Below are 19,418 nucleotides of genomic sequence, written 5' to 3'. Positions count from 1 at the left end.
GAGGTGACACCATGGGAATGTTCTGGGAGGGAGTTCTAGGGGAAAGGAAGAGGGAGCAAGAGAGAATGGACAGCAGAGTTGTGGAAGGAATCAGGAGATGGTGGTTGGAGGAATAAAGATTAAAGCCAGGAACATGTCAGGAAACGAGAAGGACAGAAATAAATGGCTGCAGAGGCCTTTGTAGTTCAGGACCAGAAATTAGTGGTTGATGCAGAAAGGGATGCAAAGCCACTCAATTGATTTGCGGGTATGTCTGAGCTCATACTCTGAATGCTGTCTGTGCTCACAGTCTGTTTTAGGGGATCCATGGGAAAAAGATGCTTCTGTTGCAGGCATGTTGAATGAGCAATCACATCACAGTATTTTGTCAACGTTTACAGCGTTTTCTTATAGAAAGCACTTCTACTGCAATTGCTGGCGCTGTGTAGACTAGACTGTTGTGGGCACCTATGGGTTAATGCCCAATGACATTGCTGCACTCCCTACCCCACCCTCCTCAGTGCTGTTTGATGAATTGTTGTTATATCTTTTCCCCTTAGTAGTCGCTTGCAGGCTATGCACTCTCCCTATGTAGCACAGGAGTGCACATCTCACAGAGAGGGTGTTTGTGCATGTGAATTTTGCAACTTTGTTTTATACTTGTAAAGCGCTAAGAAGTTACCTGGAAAATTAAGTAGGGTATAAATAAAGTCAAAATGTGCCAAATAAATTTTTTTTAAAGCTTACCTGTTTACAAGAAGGGAATCATCCCTGAGCAGCAAAGTTACTACCATTACATGGCAAAAGATAGATATACTGCTGGTACTGTATACTCCCTAATAAGAGCATGGTTTGGGTTTGTGGGAAGTTGGTTATGTTGACAGACCCTCCGTGGTCTGCAGAATACATAGTTTTGCTGAACAAGCATCAAAGAAAGAGAAACAGATGTAGAGAAAACTATTCCCTTTGCAAGGGCGCTCTGCAAGATTCAGAAGGGTTAGGAAGCCCTTATCTCTCAATCCATTCTCCAGGGGGTCTCGGCCGTCTACTGCCTACTTTGAAAGGGCTCAGAGACAGATAAATCAGATGCTTCCCTGGAGAATTCTCAGGGTCTAGTAGTCAGACTAACCTTGACAAATCTGACCTTCACTTTTGATGTGAGAATTCCCTGGAGAACTCAGAATCTCTTCGGAAAGGCAGCCCTCTTCAAGAATGTCTAGATCCTATGGTCTTTCTTCCCCCCACCTCCACCCTCAAGCAGTGTTGCCTTAACCTGTGCACCAATACCAAGCATTTTACACACACACACATCCATTCATGAAAAGGTAGATGCCGGGGGGGGGGCGTGTGTGTGAAGAAAGAGCTCCACCCAAAGCTGCTTTACTGAATGTTGAAATTCTGACTGACTAGAGGTGCAGAGCTGAGGCTCTTATTTTGCATAAGAATGGGAGAGATTTTTGATCTGTTTGCTTTTTTTATGCAAATCCACTTAATTTGCACTTCCCGAAACAATACGTGAAATGAAACACCAGCCTGCACTAGGCCCTATAGCTTGCACACTAAACTCTGCAATGAAAGAAATCGGCTCATGTATTTATCTAAGCTGGCTGTTCTTGACTATCCGTCCTCCTGCATGCTTGCTAACAAGCTCTGCCTTTTCTATTCCCCAGCAGTTCCTTTCCAACAAAACCCGTACAACCCTGGGGGCCGTCCCACCATCATCCACTGTTATCGCTGCGGAGATACGTGTAAAGGGGAGGTGGTGCGTGTCCAGAGCAATCACTTCCACATCAGATGCTTCACCTGCCAAGGTAAGTGCTTTGGGGGATGACTAGCTGCCTTGTTCAAAAAGGACACAAAGGTTAGAGTCAGGCATTCCTCCCCATTCAATAGGATCAAGCCCTTCACAAGCAAAGGCAGTGTTCACTTTAGCATTTAAGAGGCACTTGTCCGAAGCTTATGGATTCACTGCATCCATTTACTGATTGTGACAATGAGGAAAGGCAAAGAATATACCCTCCAACATATCTCCGTTGAAAATGGGACATCCTATTCTATCATAACAACAATAAATTAATTTTTGTCCATGGGAGAGGTGGTGGACTCACCTTTCTTGGAGCTTTTTAAGCAGAGGTTGAATGGCCATCTGTCATGGATGCTTTAGCTGAGATTCCTGCACTGGACTAGATGACACTCCAGGTGCCTTCCAACTCTTAAGATTCTATGATTCTGTTATTTAGAACCCACCCATCAGACTGGGTTGCCCCAGCCACTCTGGGTGGCTTCCAACATATATAAAAACAAAATAAAACATTAAGATTATAAAAATTACCTATACAGGGCTGCCTTGAGATGGCTCTGGAGTCACATAACTGCATACCCTCCAATATTTCTCCAATGAAAATAGGGACATCCTGAGGAAAAGCAGGACATTCCAGGATCAAATCAGAAACCGAGATGGCTGCTGTAAATCTGGAACTATCCCTGGAAAATAGGGACACTTGGAGGGTTTGAAAGAATGCTGCAGTCTTCCAATCAGATATTTTTGCATTAGGGCTAGAGCTGAAGCTGATATTTGCAAATATTGGAAAGTTGCCAGATGTTTCTGTTTTGCTATTATTTATTTTTGTTAATGAGAGATTGCAGAGCAAAAAAGGCACATGCACTTTGAACATTTTGTAGGGATTCAGTGGTGAAATACAAAGCCTCTCATGAAGGCCTTTTTGTACTTTTATGCCAGACATAAACAAAAGTGAAGTGCTGGACACAGTGCGGAAAACTTGCTTCTTCCCCTTAAATATTAAAGAGGTGCCATATTTTGGTGCCTATTGAAAACTTTACTCTTCCAAAAGGCTTTTAAAGTTGAGCTCTTCCCCAGTAAGCATCTGTACTGAGATTGTTTTAAATATGCTCTTAAGATATATGCATTGCTCTATCACTCGTTTGCCACCCTGGGATCCTTCGGAAGGGCGAGCCATAAATTTAATCAATTAATTAATTAAATAAAATAAATTGTGGAAAACAGTAAGAGTGGGAATTAACAGGGTGCCTTATCTAGCTCTAACAATTCCCACTGTAAAATTTATAGATCCGGTTACTGCCCCTTCATAAGAGCAGCTGTTTCAATAACTGCATTAAGGAGCCCTTTCGCATCCGTTCTGGGCCATTAAGTTTTACAACATCTCAGCGTTGCTCCTCCCCAGCCACCCTTCCATCCGCAGGGCAAGGATGAGCTGAAGTATTTCCCAACACACACATCTCAGAAGAACTCAGCATGGGCTCAGAACATGCTGAAGCAATGGGCTCTGAACACGCCTGTCCTGCTGCCCACTCCAAACCTCTGAACATTTGTGTGCGGAGCTCATGTAGAAAATGGCTTCTAAGAAAACTTGTTCATGGGTCCAAAATAAGGTGAGAACGCAGGAATTACAGGGGCCGTGCAGTCCCTTGTTCCATCATCAAGACTAAGAGCAATGTGTGGTTCAAACAGCAAATCTAGACAAGGCATCACAGCCTTCAGGATAAGAGAGAATCAAGCAGGTCTACATGCTCTCATATTCACCTGCCAGCAGGGCCAGTTTGAGATCTTTTGGAACCTGAGGCAAGAGGTGCCACTTACCTCCCCCTAAATCCGGACCTGTGTCTGGCAGGGTGGAAGGAAACCAGTGCCATTGCAGCTCCCAGGTTTCAGCTTTTGGCTGCATCTTCCGTTTACCAGAAGCTGAGTTGGAAGCTGCCGCGAAGGCCAGATTGGGATCTCCTGCCCTCTATTGAGCATGTCGCCCAAGGCGACTCACCTCATGTGCAGCGGCCATACTAGGGCAGCACTCTATCTTAGGACTGCAGGACAAACTGCAGGGCACACCTTTCCAGCCACTTTCCACCAATCAGAATTTCTTCCCTTCACAGAGCTACAATTCTCAGAGTTCATTGCGAAGAGGGATTGATTGTTCAGCCCCTCTGGGATTTGTAGCTCTGTGAGGGGAATGAGGTCTCCTAACAATTCTCAGCACCAGAATTATTTAGGGAAAGCCATGACTGTTTAAAGTGGTACCATAGTGCATTCAAATGTATGCTGTGGATGTGGTCCTTCACAACCACATCGAAAAGATGCAGTCCAAAGCCATAGGTCAAATCTTCCCCTTCTTTCCATAAATCTAAGTGTGCTTGTATGTCTTTGGTAAGTGAGCCATTTGTCCATTTCGTGACAAGTTTCTCTCAGTCACCTCACAGGGCAACTAGGAAGACAGGGAATGCCACTGCCTACGTTTTCCATTCTCTCTTGTGGTTGTTGCAGCAGCCACTAATGATACGATGCCCCAGCGTCACGCTGAGAAGCAGGATGGATGGCATGAATCTCCTGTTGCCTGAGCAGAGGTCAGACTTCCCTCTGCCAGGCTGCTCTGCCCAGGTACCCTCTTGCTGTCTGCTAATTCCCAATTAAAGAAGGCAAAGTCTGTTGCCGTCATGCACCGAGGCTCACAGACAATTTCCCAAAACAGCAGCCAAGCGCTCTCTCTCAGCAGGGCACAAATCTCCCCAAAACAGGCCTGCCTGCTTTCTCTCTCTCTTTTTATCCTGGACCTTGCCAGCAACCCAACAGTGACATCTTGTGGGGCTTGGCCCTTTAGTTCGTTTTGTTGGGTTTAAAGGGTAGGCACCCTGAAGAACGAACACATTCAAACTACCCAAGGAAACGTTCTCAGGCTTGCTTTCCCAACTCGGTGTCTTTGCTCTGACCAAGGAACGTTCCTTCTATCAGTGCACCCCCAACTCTGTTGTAGCACCTCACGCAAGCTCTTTAAAACAGGGCAGTCAGACGTTGGACTTGTGGGGCCCACTTTGCTTTTTGCTCAGAACCTCAGGATCTACCAAACATAGTCCCACATGAAAGAAACACATTAAAGAACAGGAATTAAGGAACAAGCTGTGCCTGAGCACGTTCTGAGCCTTCTGAGTATCAGAACTGCATTGAGCTCATTGTCCTTTCACATAAAAGTCCTTGCTTCATTTCAGCTGCCTGATTTAGAAGGGAAAAGTCAGCCTGTTGTTGCTGTTATATATTTGGGAGTCAGCAACCGGTTGACCTAAACAAAAAATCCTCCTTGTTGTTTTTAAAAAACTGGATAGCTCAACTGGTTAAAGTGTGGGGCTGATAATGCTAGGATTGCAGGTTCAGTCCCCATATAGGACAACTGCATGTTCATGCATCACCAGGGTGAACTAGATGATCCTCAGGGTCCTTTCTAACTCTACAATAATGTGATTCTATACTGCAAATCACAGGGAGAGAGAGAGAGAGAGAGAGAGAGAGAGAGAGAGAGAGAGAGAGAGAGAGAGAGAGAGATGTACTAGTATAGCCTGGTCTACCTTCTGCCCATCCCTGCTTTAGAAGAACAGGTCAGCTTTTCAGCTTTGGGAAAGATAACTGACAGGCTGACCCTTCTCTGTCTGTGTGTGCTTCCCCCTCTGCAGTGTGTGGCTGTGACCTAGCTCAGTCCGGCTTCTTCTTTAAAAACGGGGAATACATCTGCACCCATGACTACCAGAAGCTCTATGGCACACGTTGTGACAGCTGCCAAGACTTCATCACGGGAGAGGTGATCTCAGCTTTGGGCCGGACCTACCACCCAAAGTGCTTTGTCTGCAGCATGTGCAGGTGAGTGGGATGTTTGGCTGTGATTGTGGGCAACCCATTCATAAGTGAGAACCCCGAACAGAAAGCCTGAGGTGCTTGAACCCACATGGTGGGATGTGCAGATATGGCGTGGTAGAAACTTGCTCTATGCCGCACCTCCTTTTCTTACACCTTGGGGAGTGCCAGGGCAATGAAGGTGATATTTTCTTAAAGCATGAGGCAGCACAGCCTGGTTGGAAGATGCCTGCGTTCTTCACAATGAAAAGCTGTACATGCGTTGGGCTCATTTCTCTAAAATAATATAAAATAAAATATCTATACATGCTCTCAGAACAGTGGGTATCTTCAAAAGTACATACTTGCCTGATGTGTCATTAGGCAATAACTGGTTCTATGACGTATTATTGTGCCACACTGGCAGGATCAAGAGCATGTCAAGCAAAAGAGGGGTTAATTCTGGCAGTCAGAATCATTAGCCTGAGGGTGGATGGATGGTCCTGCAACTGGGGAGGGGGGATTAGTAATCTCCCAAGGGAATGGGGAAGCTACTGTGGGGGCTATGAACTCTTCTAGGTCTCAGATATACTCTGGAGGGACAGGTCTATTAATTTGTCATTCTTAGTGTTGGGAGTGCATTAGGAGAGCATTAAAATGAAAGATGGAGCGAGGGTGAGTGACAGGAAAAGGTAGTCTTTAATTAGCCACACTAGCTGTGCAGCGCGCGCACAGACACACACACACACACACGTCACTGCCACCACCATTGCTGTGGTCTGCTGGAAGGAATCACATAGCAATGTTGGCACCCACACAATATTTTCCCTTCAAGCATTGCCAGGAAAGGTGTAAAAGCAGCTATGACACCACTGGCAATGTATACGTTGTCCCAGTATTGTGAGACAGCAGATTCAACAAGCCACGGTTTGGTGTAAGTGTACATCAAGATGGACATTGGGCACAAGTTGATCAAGGTGGATCTGCTGCTCAGATATCGGCTGCACACACATCATACATTTAAAGCACATGGCTTCCCACAAAGAATAATGGGAACTGTAGTTTACCCTCCACAAAGATCTACACTTCCCAACACCCTTAACAAACTGCAGTTCCCAGAATCCTTTGGGGAAGCCATGTGCTTTAAATGTAACTCTTGAGGAGATCAAGGTCGTACATACAGTTTGGAAAGCCCTGTCTCACTTTGGCATGCTGTGGGTCACTTTCCAAAGACAGCTTCAGCCTCTTCTGTTCAGCTGTCATAGTGGCACTGGTGATTTGAGACCCCTGGTGCCTGACAGTCTGTAACTTTACCTCTCTATATATACAGCTTCTTTTGCTTAAAACTTGATGGGATGGGGATCACTGCTTCCACCTATGAGAAACAGATCAACCATTCTGATCCCAGACTACAAAACTGGCATTCTCTAGAGGTCCTATGCCACCCAATATATTTGTTCTCCAGGGTGATTAACTATTCAGTTAAACTGAAATTAATCCAAGCATGTAATGTTCAGGGTATGTTAACACATACAGCTTTGTTTGTATAGACCAGGTGTGCAGGTCTTTCCCTTCTCCTCAATGGCATATCCTTTGCTGCAAGCTATATTCCCCACTTTCCCCCAATTACTTTTCCCAAATGCCTGTTTGATTGCTTGTGTCTTTATAGACAGGAGCACTTGCTCTGCATTCTTCGACACGTGCAAAATCCCATCTTTTCCTCTCAGGATACTGAAATCTGATGAACTGCTGCTGTGTTCTTGCAGTCACCAGCCAAATTAGAATCCTTGCTTCACCTATATACATGGGTAGAGGTGGAATTACTTACTATTGTGCTCCTTTTTTATCTTTTACTATCTTGAGTGTAAATAGAACAGGGCAGTTAAAGTGTACTAACCCTTTTGAATGATCCTCTGTAAAAGGATCTCTGAGAACAGCTTCCATTGTAATATTTCCACAGTTCCTCTTGGGGTGTTCAGAACCATTGAGTATCTTCATGACTTAAACAAACAGGAAAGAGGAGCAGGCGAAAGTGAACCGAGCTACTACCACAGGCATTCTCAAATCCACGATGAAGCAACTTTCATAGCTGCTGCTTCACAGGAGATAAATTGACTATACAAACATGCACCCAGATTGTGTATCCGCAGGGAGTTAGCATGGTGTGAGTGTGTAGCTAAAGGGGTGGAGGAAGGAGGGTGCGATGGAGGCAGGTCACCCCGGGTGTCACCACTGAGGAGGGGTGACAAAATGGTGGGCGGCACTCACCACGGGGCCTGCAGCATACCTGAGCCACGCATCTCTCCCGGGAGAGACGTGGTGCCTTGGGCGCCCGCAGGCTCCACGCTGCCCAAACGGTCCACCCAGGGCGGCTGAGTGAGAGGAGGCAGGCAGACTCTGGAGGCCCCACAGAGCATCCTGTCCTGGCTCGCCCCACCCCATGGGTGGCTTGCCCTGCCCCCAGGTGCAGGACACACACGCCGCCCCAGGCAACCATCGGCTTGGCAGTCATTGCTGTTATTATAGGGGTCATGGCACATCTCATCCCCCCTCCCTGCAACTTCCTTTTATTTGTATGTGTTGTGGGAGGGGGGAAGGAGCCCAAGGGAGGGGAACCTTTCCTTTTGTCTCATAACATGAAGGACTCCTGATAACCCCTTGCACGACACATTGGCCATTCTAGAAGCAGAGGGAGTGCTTCTTTTCACATGCCTTCTGCCTACGTGTGTGAGGTCTCCCAAATTATAGTTAATAATAATAATAATAATAATAATAATAATAATAATAATAATAATAATAATTTATTATTTGTACCCCGCCCATCTGGCTGGGTTTCCCCAGCCACTCTGGGTGGCTACCAACAAAGATGAAAAATACACTAAAATGTCACATATTAAAAACTTCCCTGAACAGAGCTGCCTTCAGATGTCTTCTGAATGTCAGGTAGTTATTTATCGCTTTGACATCTGGTGGGAGGGCGTTCCACAGGGAAGGCGCCACTACCAAGAAGGCCCTCTGCCTGGTTCCCTGTAACTTGGCCTCTCGCAGTGAGGGAACCGCCAGAAGGTTGATGCCTGTGTGTTCCCACTCATTGACTTTTCTACATTGAGTTTTGTGCACATACTTCTCTGTTTTCTGCATATGCAGATAAGAGCATTGCTAGTTCTGCAATATTCATTTTTTTCTGTTAAAAAAAATAAGACTTTCATGGTTGTGAACCAAATATTGATATTTGAATTGAAATGTTCAGATGTGTTATAAGGATCATGAAATCTGTCGCTATAATATTTGATGTTAAGCCATTGGTTCTGCTCAGTTGCAGAAGCAATGAGAATGATATTAACTGTACTACTTTCTAGTGTAACTCTGGAACTTTTTTAAAAAAGAAGGGAAGTAGGGTATAAAGGAAGACAACAAAATGACAGAGATGTTGAAGGGGGAAATAGGAGATGCCTGGGATAACCCATGGGGAACACAACAAATTGGCCTGTCCCAGAATTTTAGTAATACTGCAACACAGGGGGAGATTGAGAATGGAGCAATGTCCCTTTTTTCTAATTAAAATTTTCAATACCATGTTCAAAAGCAACATACAGAGGAGGGGGGAACAAGGCTTAAAAATAAAAGAAAAACAGAGGAAGCAACAGCGAGTGCTGGAGATAGTTTGAAGAGGCATAGATCCAATGATGGGTGTGAGGTACTATAGAAGAAGAAGAACTAGCAAACCGGCAAAGGGGATCCATAGGTATCTGAAGTCCTACAGAGTATTTGTGATGTTTTCTTGGGTTCACCTTTCTTTCAGGAAGCCGTTCCCCATTGGAGACAAAGTCACATTCAGTGGCAAGGACTGTGTTTGCCAAACCTGTTCCCATTCACTGATCAGCAACAAACCCATCAAGATTCATGGACCAAGCCGTAAGTTCAGCAGCCCCTACCTCATTATTTTTATACTTTGCCAGTAAATGTGTAGAGATCCTCCATCTGATGTGAACCCTTGAGATTCTCCTCAAGCTGTACATCTTTCTCAGGCCACACCTCTCACTGGCTCCACTATGCATACTCCTTGCATGTTTTGCTGGGCTGGAATGTGTCCTGAAACTCGGGTGCTTCTTGCTTGCCTGGGTGGAGAATAGAGAGGGTTATGTGACTGTGGAGAAACTAGTGTACAAAGGGAATATTCACATTCAATGTTATGCCCGGTTTTGCCTCTGGACCCACAGACCACAGGCATCTGGTCCTCAGAAGTTTGTCCAGAGAATTATGTGGCCCTCAGGTTGAAGAAGTTTCTCTACTCCTGTTTTAAATGGCGATCACTCTTTAAAAAATGCAATACTTTTTTTGGCGAGTGCTCTGCACTGGGATGTGGACCAGCTGGGCACAATTGCAATGCAGGCTGTGTGATGTCAGTGTGGAAGCAACAGATGTTCTTGTTCTCTAGTGTTTACTTAGACACATTGATTGCAAAGGGAAGAGCAGCACAATATGATTATAAAACTGTGTGTGTGTGTGTGTGTGTGTGTGTGGTCCCCCGGTGACAGCCTGCTCCTGACCAGGCTGCAGGGAACTGCCAAACACGAGCAACACTGAACACAATCCAATGAGAGCACTTGTACCTATTGATTTCAATAGATTTACATATACATAGCACCATGTTTGAGAATGTGGTCTGCATGTAGACCAGCCTGAGAGTTAGCTGATGAAGGATGGTTTAAAATACTTATTTTAAGAAACAATAATAGAAGTGCATAAAGAAGGCACTGTTAAAAGAGAAAATCAAACTTACACCCGCATTTCTGCAGACCCCTATATTTGGAAATATAATTCCAAATTTGTGCACTTAGGTAATACACACACACACACACAAATGTATATAAGATGTTGGTGCCCACAAGGATTCCTCAGTACTGGCTTCCCAAAGGCATGAGTGTGTATAACTGCACTGTGACCATTTGATCCAGGGTTGATTTTTTTGATGCCTAAAACTGAACCATGTTTATGTGTCCAAATCAACTGAAAATCAGGATGCGCTCTCTCTATCTTGGCTGCTGGATCTGTAGGCTACAACTGACCTCCAGGCTGTTTTGTTTGCTGTATCCCGCTGATAACCTCCAGACTGGTTAGCAAATGCATTTTTAGCAGGTGTGGAGGATCTTAATCTGGAATGGGGAAACCTGTGCCCCTCCAGATGTTGTTGGACTCCAACTCCCATCAGCCCCAGCCAGCATGGCCAATGGGCTCCCTAGGAAAGAGATGCCCTGTAAAGGGAAATAAGGGTGAGAATTCAGGGTAGGGTTGACTATTGGCCTTTCCATGGCAATGAAAGATGGGGGGCGTCTTGTGAGATGCAGTCTAGGGCACAGCTTCTTTCCTTTGGATGGGAGGCAGAAGCTGAGCAGCTGCGTCTGTCAATCTTCTCCATGCTATCAAAGGAGCAGGAGGCCTGCTATAGCTTGGAATCTAATGTATCTACAATCACTAAAGTAACAGAGAGATAGCAGAAATGTGTACGTGATGACAACAATATTATTTTACCAGCTTCTGCATCCACTCCAAGAAGTGATTGCACCCAGACATCACAGTGTCTTGTCCTTCCTTATTATGAGACGATGTCTCTGATTGATCAAACGATGTCACTGAAATGCAATAAAATTTTTCATGGCATCTTTGGCTGGAGTTTGTCCCTGGAGTTTTTGGAATGATGAAGTTGGCAGCTGTCCTCCTTTCAGATCCCAATATTTCAGAGTTACAAACAGCTTCCATCCATGCAGCAAAGTGAAGCAGCTGCTTCAATCTGTATTTTAGACTCCATTCATGCTATTGGACTTGGAGACAGACAGATTTGGACCTGCAAGGTGCAAGCCACTTCAAAAGAAACAGGAACTGAGCAAGGGCATAGTAGTTCATTACAATGAGGGATGTGGAGGAGAACTTCCCAGTGGATTGTGGGCCCCATGTTAATTATTAAGATAGGGGTGTCATTTGTATTTCCTGGCTCAGAATGTCTTTGGCTGGCCCTGCCTCCATTCTTGTGATACTTGTAACACCAAGGTGATATATATAATATTAATATTACATGTGGCACACATGTAATATTGCACGTCACACATACGAAATTGTGCACATAGCATGTAAGAAAACCTCATCACTCTGCTAAGGTATTTTCTATTAAGTCAATGAGATGTTCTCTGGGTTCTAATTATCACCTTATAGCAGTAATAATAATAATAATAATAATAATAATAATAATAATAATAATAGAACCAAACTCTCAGAATCAGACTAGTTAGCCAACAGTTTCTGCTACTGGAAACTCAGGAACCAGGTGCTGTGAATCAAACTGGCTGCCCAGAGTCTGCTGAATCTGCACAATGCTTCTCTTCCCCTCCCTCTGTGCCTGATTTCCAGGAACCTGTTTAGACCCAGGGGAGAGAAACCAAGTGAAGGCCACTATGCGGTTTCTGCCCCTCTACCCCACCCTTCCCTCTCCATGCCCTAGACCACTATCACGTCACCTGAAGACCACATCCTCCCTTGAAATCCACTCTTGCATATATTCCTCTCCTTGGCTGTGTAGCTCAGGTTACTTGAGGGCAGCATGGATTATTCATAACCAGCTGCAAGCAGCATTCAGGATGGGTCCAGGTGAAACACAGTGACATTCTCTCTCCCCCCCCCCCCCATATTAGCCACTGCTCTTAATGCACACGCACTGGTGCTGCTAAAACAGCACCTCACAGTTGTTTCAGGAAAGGAGGCAGGAAGAGTACTGTATATGTAAAGGCTACCTAGGTTAAAACGCCCCGCAATATATAAAGGCAAAACATTTTGCTGTGGGAGTTTAATATCATTTTGTTAGCTGCTGTAAAACATATAAGGCTTTCGTGATTAACTGCCTTTTCTTCCAGGATCCAGAGCAAACGTGTCTGAAGTGTTGTATGACGCTTTTAAAAATAGCTGGCGATTCCCCTAAGCCTTCCTAGCAGTGGAATGTAGCAAAAAAGGGTGAGCAGCCCCCAAGCCTGAGGGTAGCATTGACAGATTAGTGAAGAGAGAGATAAGGAGGAACAGCAAATGGAGCTTGAGGGTCTGCTTCGTGTTTTCTCCCTCCAGCACTCTTGAGGTGTGGCAAATGAAAGGCAGCATCAGCAGCACTGCCCTTCACCTCTGCACCTTCCCCCTTCACCTCTGCACCTTTGGGCATTTTGCTGCACTTGCTGTTGCTAGAATTGATTTCCCAAAAGGATCAGCCCATCTTCTAACTGAGCAGCAACCCATGTGGCAAAGCGGCTACTTGGAAATCTGGGGGATTCTCCAATTTTGAAGGGACAGGAGGAAAGAGCCTGTCAGAGCACAGTCAAGGTCATGGCTTCCAAGCCCATGTGCTTCCTGTCACTGGTCTCCACAGACAGCGAGGGAAATGGGAAAGGGAAGGGAAGCTGGTAAGTAACACCACGGGCCGGACATGGCCAAGACAGACAGAGGTTAGGGAACAGCTCTTCCGATGTTGCCTTGCGTCGAAAAATGCCCTTCCATTTCTACTAGTGGGAGACATGGGGTAGGTGGGGGCTGCCAGCAGAATGTCAACCACCACTTGCCTGTTCTTGAGCAAAATAATTCAATGGGGCATGGAGATGAAACAAAGGAGCCCGTGGTTCCCTCAAGCATCTGGTTGTGTGTAGAAGCTCCATCCATGTGCTCCACCTCTGTTTCTTTGATTTCCTTTCCCCTTGTGCCTGGTGCTCCTAAGTTAAGTTCTTCAAAGGGGAAGGTGCTCCTGAATAGCCACATCTGGCTTGGTTTGAGCAGTTGGCTCAGGAGTGGAAACGGCAAGGAGCGATTCACCACGAAGAGGAAGGAATTGGCAGCCAGCTGGAATGTGGCCATTCTTTCCACAGGTCTATTACATAAACACACTACTTGCCAGCAGTAAAATGTGGAAAACCAAGGCAGGCTCAACAACTGTGACCTAAAATAGGAAGTTCACTTTCTGCCCTAGGTGCTCGGTTCAGCACAGGGCTGAGAGCAATATTTACAACTTTCAGCTTGCAATTTTTAAGGGAAGGAAGTGTGTGTGTGTAGCTGTAGCTCAACAATTATTTTGGGAGCCACTTTGTGCCATTCTCCGCTGTTCCCTTCTGGACAACCTTCTGGGGCCCACTTTCCTGTGATAGGCGGGACCCAGACGCAAAAGTGGGTAGAGCCACTAATGCAAAAACTCCCATTGTAAAGCAGTGCCCTGTTCTCACTGGGCTCCCGAGCATGCAGGGCCAGTCCAAGGTCAGGGTCCAAGCACACAGAGCTTACAACAAGGGTCAGGCAAGCAGCAAGGTCAGAACAGCTCATGATCAGAACGTGCAGAGGCTGACTCTTATCATCTGCCTTCTTGCAGAGAAGGACTTTTCTCTCAAGGAGACCTTTACTCCTGAGGAGCCCTTGTCTGTAGCCAGGCACTTCTTTGGATGAGACAGGTTTCCAGTCTGCCATTCCCTCATGTCAGAGGCTGAGCTGATCCTGAGTGTGGATGGCCCCTCCTTTACCTCTTCATGAGACCTTGGTTCCTCACCCCTGATGGACCCAGGGCTTGGTGTAAGGCTAACACCTCCTGGTCTTCTTTTGGCGAGGACTCCCCCACCTCACCTCCCTGTGGCATGGCAAGTAGGCTAGTTTCTACACATACACCCCTCTTTTTTCCTCCATTCAGGCAAGAAAAAGGCATCATCAGTTTTCAAGGACATATTCCAGCCAGGCAAAAGATGTGAAGCAGGTCTAGTGAGGGGTATGGGGAAAATTCTGAGGGCCAGACAAAGAGGCCTGGAGGGCTATACTCCCCTCCTGGCCCTGAGGTCCTTCATCCCTGTGCTAGATAAATAGCTACTCCTTGCATTAAATTTGGACAGGACCATGAAAATGGCACAGGGCTCCCGGAATGTCTGTACCATTTACTGCATGCCCTGTCATTCAAGTTAGTGTTGTCCATGAGTCTGCAAGGCAGCATGCCATTGGTGGGCACAGCTGTCCTTCAGTGTCTGCTTCTTAAACTGTTCAGGATACTGCTGCTGTTAATTCTGCTTCGTTTGCTTCCCAGAGTGTGCAGGTTGCAAGGAGGAGATCAAGCAAGGTCAGTCTCTCCTGGCCCTGGAGAAACAGTGGCATGTCAGCTGCTTCAAGTGCCAAACCTGTGGGATTGTCCTGACTGGAGAATACATCAGCAAGTGCGTGTCTCCTCCCCATGGCCTGCTGGCCCACATTCCTCATCTCTCTGCTGAGTGGGTGGGGATTGCTTCAAAGCTACGCATTTGACCTGTGCCTTGGAGAAGGTCTCCAGGCTGCACCACCTGGCATCTCTCGTTCAACTTTGTATATTGCATCCAAGCTGGGAAAGAAAGAGTGACTCTTCTGTGCCTCCTCTTTTTCATTCCCTGTGTAATGCACAAAGAGGGGAGTTGCACATCTCGTTCTCGGGAAAGATATGCAGCCTCCTTTTGCATCTACCTGGAGGGAACCAGCAGATCACCTTTCCTACAAAAGTCATTTGACAGGCCAGAGGACTGCTGCAGTAAATACTGCACCTATCTCCTGCGTGTAGATGGATGAGAGTTGAAGCTGTGACATTATAGACAGTGCCAGGAAATATTTGAGGCTATATAAGGAGAACAACGTTTTCTCTTGACTGAGTAATGCAGAGAAATTACTTTCATTGGCAGTAAAGCTATCTTAAATTCCCTCAAGATAATTGTTTGTAAAACTGCCATCAGTACTGAAAGTCGCTGGACAGCGTCTGCTAGAATCCCATTTAAAAGCCACATTACATTTTTACTGTGCAGTTAGTGATTTAATTACTCAATACACACTGGTTAATCAATGGACACTTTAAGCCCTGGAGTAATCTAGGCATGATAGGGCAAAGGATCTTCTGAATCCTTTCACACAAAGACAAATCCTTGTGCTAGCACAACGTGTGGATGTCTTTCTGAGATCTGAATTTGATTACCAGTATATATGCAGCAGGCCAATAAAATAAAATAATAGTCCCATAGCAATTCAACCATTATATTTTACAAGTTCCCTCCCCCTCCCTTTCCTAAACAAATATGAATGATTGTGTAGAAAGCGTAATGTGTGAAGCAGGTTTTGTCAGACTTAACACTCCTCAAAGAAAAGTGTACAGACATTTCCTGCCTGCCTCCCTGCCTCCTTTAGTCTCCTTTATCAAAACTCCTCGTGCTTTTCCCTCTGATTACAATGTCAGAGCTCAAGCATAAGTCAGGGGCCTGCTCTCCATTGGGCTAAGCATGGTCACAGTTCTTTCTTGCTTTTGGATGGCCACTGCACTCGGTTACTTCTTCATTGTGTATAGACTGCATTAAGATCATTAGCACATCTCCATATCATAGCCCCCCTCCCTTTGCAAGAGTGAGCAAACAGATCTGGAAGTCTTTCATTAACCATAACTTCTCATTTTGCACAAATGAGGAAACTGCAGTTAATGTCTTCAGAACATGACAGAATAGTAAATTGTGGCTTGAAATTAAGAGCAAGAAGAGCTCTCCAACAACGTACATTTCCAGGTTCCCTCCATCTTTTAACAGAAAAGCCCAACACTCTCCAGTGTTGATGGTAGGGTTGCTTTGTACAGTATCCTTTTTCAGATTTCGTAACTAGAAGTGTATAGAGTAGCAATCACACCACAGATTTTTTTTATTTAAAGGTGTTAAGATGATGACACTTGGCTGAATATCCTGCCTTGTTCTAAACCAGTTAACCATAGTTTCCGAGTTTGTATGAAGAAGGAAACTATAGCTAGTGGAAATCTTCCTGGTTTGTTTGCTGCCATGGCAGAGGGAGGGTTGAAGGGAGTGTGTGCACAGCCAGCAGGCTTGTTCTGATCTTGGCTTATTAAGCCAATATACGGTCATCCAAATTCACCCATTGTGCGTATTTCTGAATCAGTCTAACGTGGCTGAGAGCAGGTGGCTAGGGCAGTGTTCCCCTGAAGAGCTCATTCACTGCTCAACCAATCCCTGATGCAAACCCTGGTACATAAAAGAACTCCATGCTTGCATTGGTCTCTGAACTGGGTCAAAGCAGGTTAGGAGCAGATTCAGGCAATACTAGTTCCATGGTACCCTTATGCAATGACTCTCCAGTTCAAAATCTAGCTGTCCCATAAGGTTTTATCCTACCACCAGGAGTGACTGGTGTCTTAGAACAACTGGTGTTCTAAGAGACCATGGGAACAGGGAAACAACCTAAGTCCCTGAAAACCTTTTGAGAGCAATAAAAGCAGGAGTCTAGACTCATACGCCTCTTTGGTGTGAGCATCTCCCTTGCCACAGGGCACCTTTGTGCCCTAGAAACTGCCCTCCTGCTGTCTCCTGGGAACTGTGCAGAGGCACAAAGCTGAGACCTTCCATATAACCCTTCCCTTCCCTGTCCTGTGCAATGCAACAATGAAGAGGAGGCAGAGTTGTGGTGGAAATATGTCCTACAGCATGGGGAGTGAGACGAGAAGAGGCAAGGAGTGGAAAGTCTGAGATCAGGGGAAAGGAGCCTCCTCAACCCCAATAATGTAAAGCAGCCTTTGTGAACTTAACTAGAGTTTCTGACTGGACACCAAAATAAGCTCCTGGCAGGCTGCTTTTCCCCTTGGTGCCCTTCACTTGAGCACAGGTCACATTTCAGCATCATACAATAGAAATTCTGCTGAGGGGTGGGGGGAGATTCTTGACTATCCTTTCCCCTCTTCTAAGCCTCATAGCCTGAATCTTTTCCCACAGGGATGGCATTCCATACTGTGAATCTGACTACCATGCCCAATTTGGCATTAAATGTGAGACCTGCAACCGGTACATCAGTGGCAGAGTCCTGGAGGTGAGTTCAGTGCGGACAGGGCCTTTTCTCTAACACCAATAGTATTGTTGTTGTGATATCAAGGAAGCTGAGCTTTGTGTTAGCAAGAGATACACAGGACATTATTTTTTCCCCTTTCTGGCTTAAGGAAAGGTACATGGTGCCGCTCAGACTTCTGACACTTCCCATTACACAGGGATTACATGCAGGGCTTTTCTTCCAGCCGGAACTCAGTTCTGGCCCCTCTCAGGTGGGCACCATTGCCATTATAAAAGAACAAGAAAGGTGTCCATAGTAAGTTCTGGCTCCTCTTTTTCTAGAGAAATGGTACTGGATACATGGATAACTATTGAACGATCTAAGAAAGGGCTATCAAGTCAGGTGGTTTGGCGTTTTGTTTTGTTTTTTGTTTTGTTTTGTTTTTTGTTTTGTTTTGTTTTTGTTCCTGGCACTGTCTAGGCTCCTACGCTGATTTTACCCCAAAAGTAAAATAAAAATTGTAATCATGTCATCAGTGTAAAGCTTGGGTAAAAGACTGCTGACTCCAAGTGATGCTGGACTTCAACCCCCATCCTCCTTGACCATTGGTCATGCTGGCTGGGGATGATAGGAGCTGGAGTCCAGAAATATCTGAAGGGCCACAAGTTCGCCAGCCCTGTTGTAAGGGACTGGTTTTCTGGAAGGGTGTATGTTGCACTTCAGAATCTGAGTGACAGGAGGAGAATCAGCAACTGTGCATTACGATTATATAGGCAAGCCTGGAGGATGCTAAATATAGCCATCTATATATAACTGGAGTGGGGAGTGCTAAAAATTGGCACGGCTGTGTCTGAATTGCATAGCATGGAATGCGCGATTTCATTTATAATCTGTTGGCTGCAGTGCCATCCTCCAAATCTAAGTATCATTGGGGTGTTTCTGAAAGTTTGTTTCCATTCCTCATGATGACAGAGGAAAACACACTGAAAAGGTATGAGGAATGCAGTATCTGTTGTAAATAGCTCAGCTGGTTAGCGTATGGTGCTGTTAATGCCAAGGTTGAACCCCTCTTGATCAGCCAGTGAATCCCAACCTTCTTTCCTCAGTCAGCAGCAAATTATATTAGAAACTTTCCACATTTCTGGAAAAAAGAACATTTGTTGAATCAAAATGAAGTAGACAAATGAAGCCATTTCAGGCAAATGTCTCCGATTTGCACCAACACGTTTTAGGTAAGCACAGAACTCCTCAGCTTCTGATAAAGTGCCAGACCCATATCAGAAGAGCGCTGCTGAGTCAGACCAAAGACCTATCGAGCCCACCATCCTGTTTCCCATAGCGGCCAACCAGATGCCTTTGGGAAGCCGATAATCAGGCTATGAGCGCCATCGCCCACTCCTGCTGTTATTCTCCAGCAACTGGTATTCAGAGTCATGCCGCCTCAGATCCCCGTCATGAGAAGCAGCCAAGGACAGGTTCATCCTCCCTGAATTTGCCTACTGCTTAAGTTGATGGCCATCACTATGCAATGACGGAGCAAATTCTATCATTTAACTATGTGCTGTGTGAAGAAGTCCTTTGTTTCATCTGTCTTGAATCTTCCAATGTTTAGCTTCGCTGGATGATTGCAGGTTCTTATAGTATGAGGCTGGGAGATATCTTCTATTGACAGTCTCCCCACTATGCATAATTCTATTAACCTTTATTGTGTGTATCCCCCACTTTCTTGCCTTTTTGCTAAACTAAGAAGTCCCAGATCTTTCCTGATAGGGAAGTTGCTCCAGTCTCTTGGTCATTTTTGGGTATGTGGCCTTTGTCTGTACCTTTTCCACATCTACAATATCCTTTCTGACAAGCAGCAGCTAGAACTGTGCACAGAATTCCAGATATGATCACATCACAGATCAGTATAAATAGTATTATGGTATCCTCTTGAAGTGCGTAATTGAATTAGGCAAAAGTAGCCAGGCACTTTGTC

General features: G+C 45.5%; 1 protein-coding gene across 18 annotated transcripts in view; it reads left to right on the top strand.

Moving 5' to 3' along the window:
- The window catches only part of ABLIM3 (actin binding LIM protein family member 3), a 141,893-nt gene that overhangs the window by 81,187 nt on the left and 41,288 nt on the right, over nucleotides 1-19,418 (top strand). For 17 of the 18 annotated variants that reach the window (XR_014520973.1, XR_014520974.1, XM_083483559.1 and 14 more), the window contains exons 2-6: nucleotides 1,650-1,790; nucleotides 5,455-5,638; nucleotides 9,414-9,526; nucleotides 14,697-14,823; nucleotides 17,389-17,482. Coding sequence is in view for 16 of the 18 variants with exons in the window: in XM_083483559.1 (XP_083339685.1) it covers nucleotides 1,650-1,790; nucleotides 5,455-5,638; nucleotides 9,414-9,526; nucleotides 14,697-14,823; nucleotides 17,389-17,482 (659 nt within the window). In the remaining 2 variants the exon portion in view is untranslated. The remainder of the gene's footprint in view (nucleotides 1-1,649; nucleotides 1,791-5,454; nucleotides 5,639-9,413; nucleotides 9,527-14,696; nucleotides 14,824-17,388; nucleotides 17,483-19,418) is intronic. The other variant, XM_083483555.1, reaches the window with a different exon arrangement.

The sequence above is a fragment of the Podarcis liolepis genome (assembly GCF_965112155.1).
Source record: "Podarcis liolepis genome assembly, chromosome: 2".
NCBI lineage: Eukaryota > Metazoa > Chordata > Lepidosauria > Squamata > Lacertidae > Podarcis > Podarcis liolepis.
The sequence above is the reverse complement of the archived record's forward strand: the minus strand, read 5'-3'. Positions and strand labels throughout refer to the sequence as shown.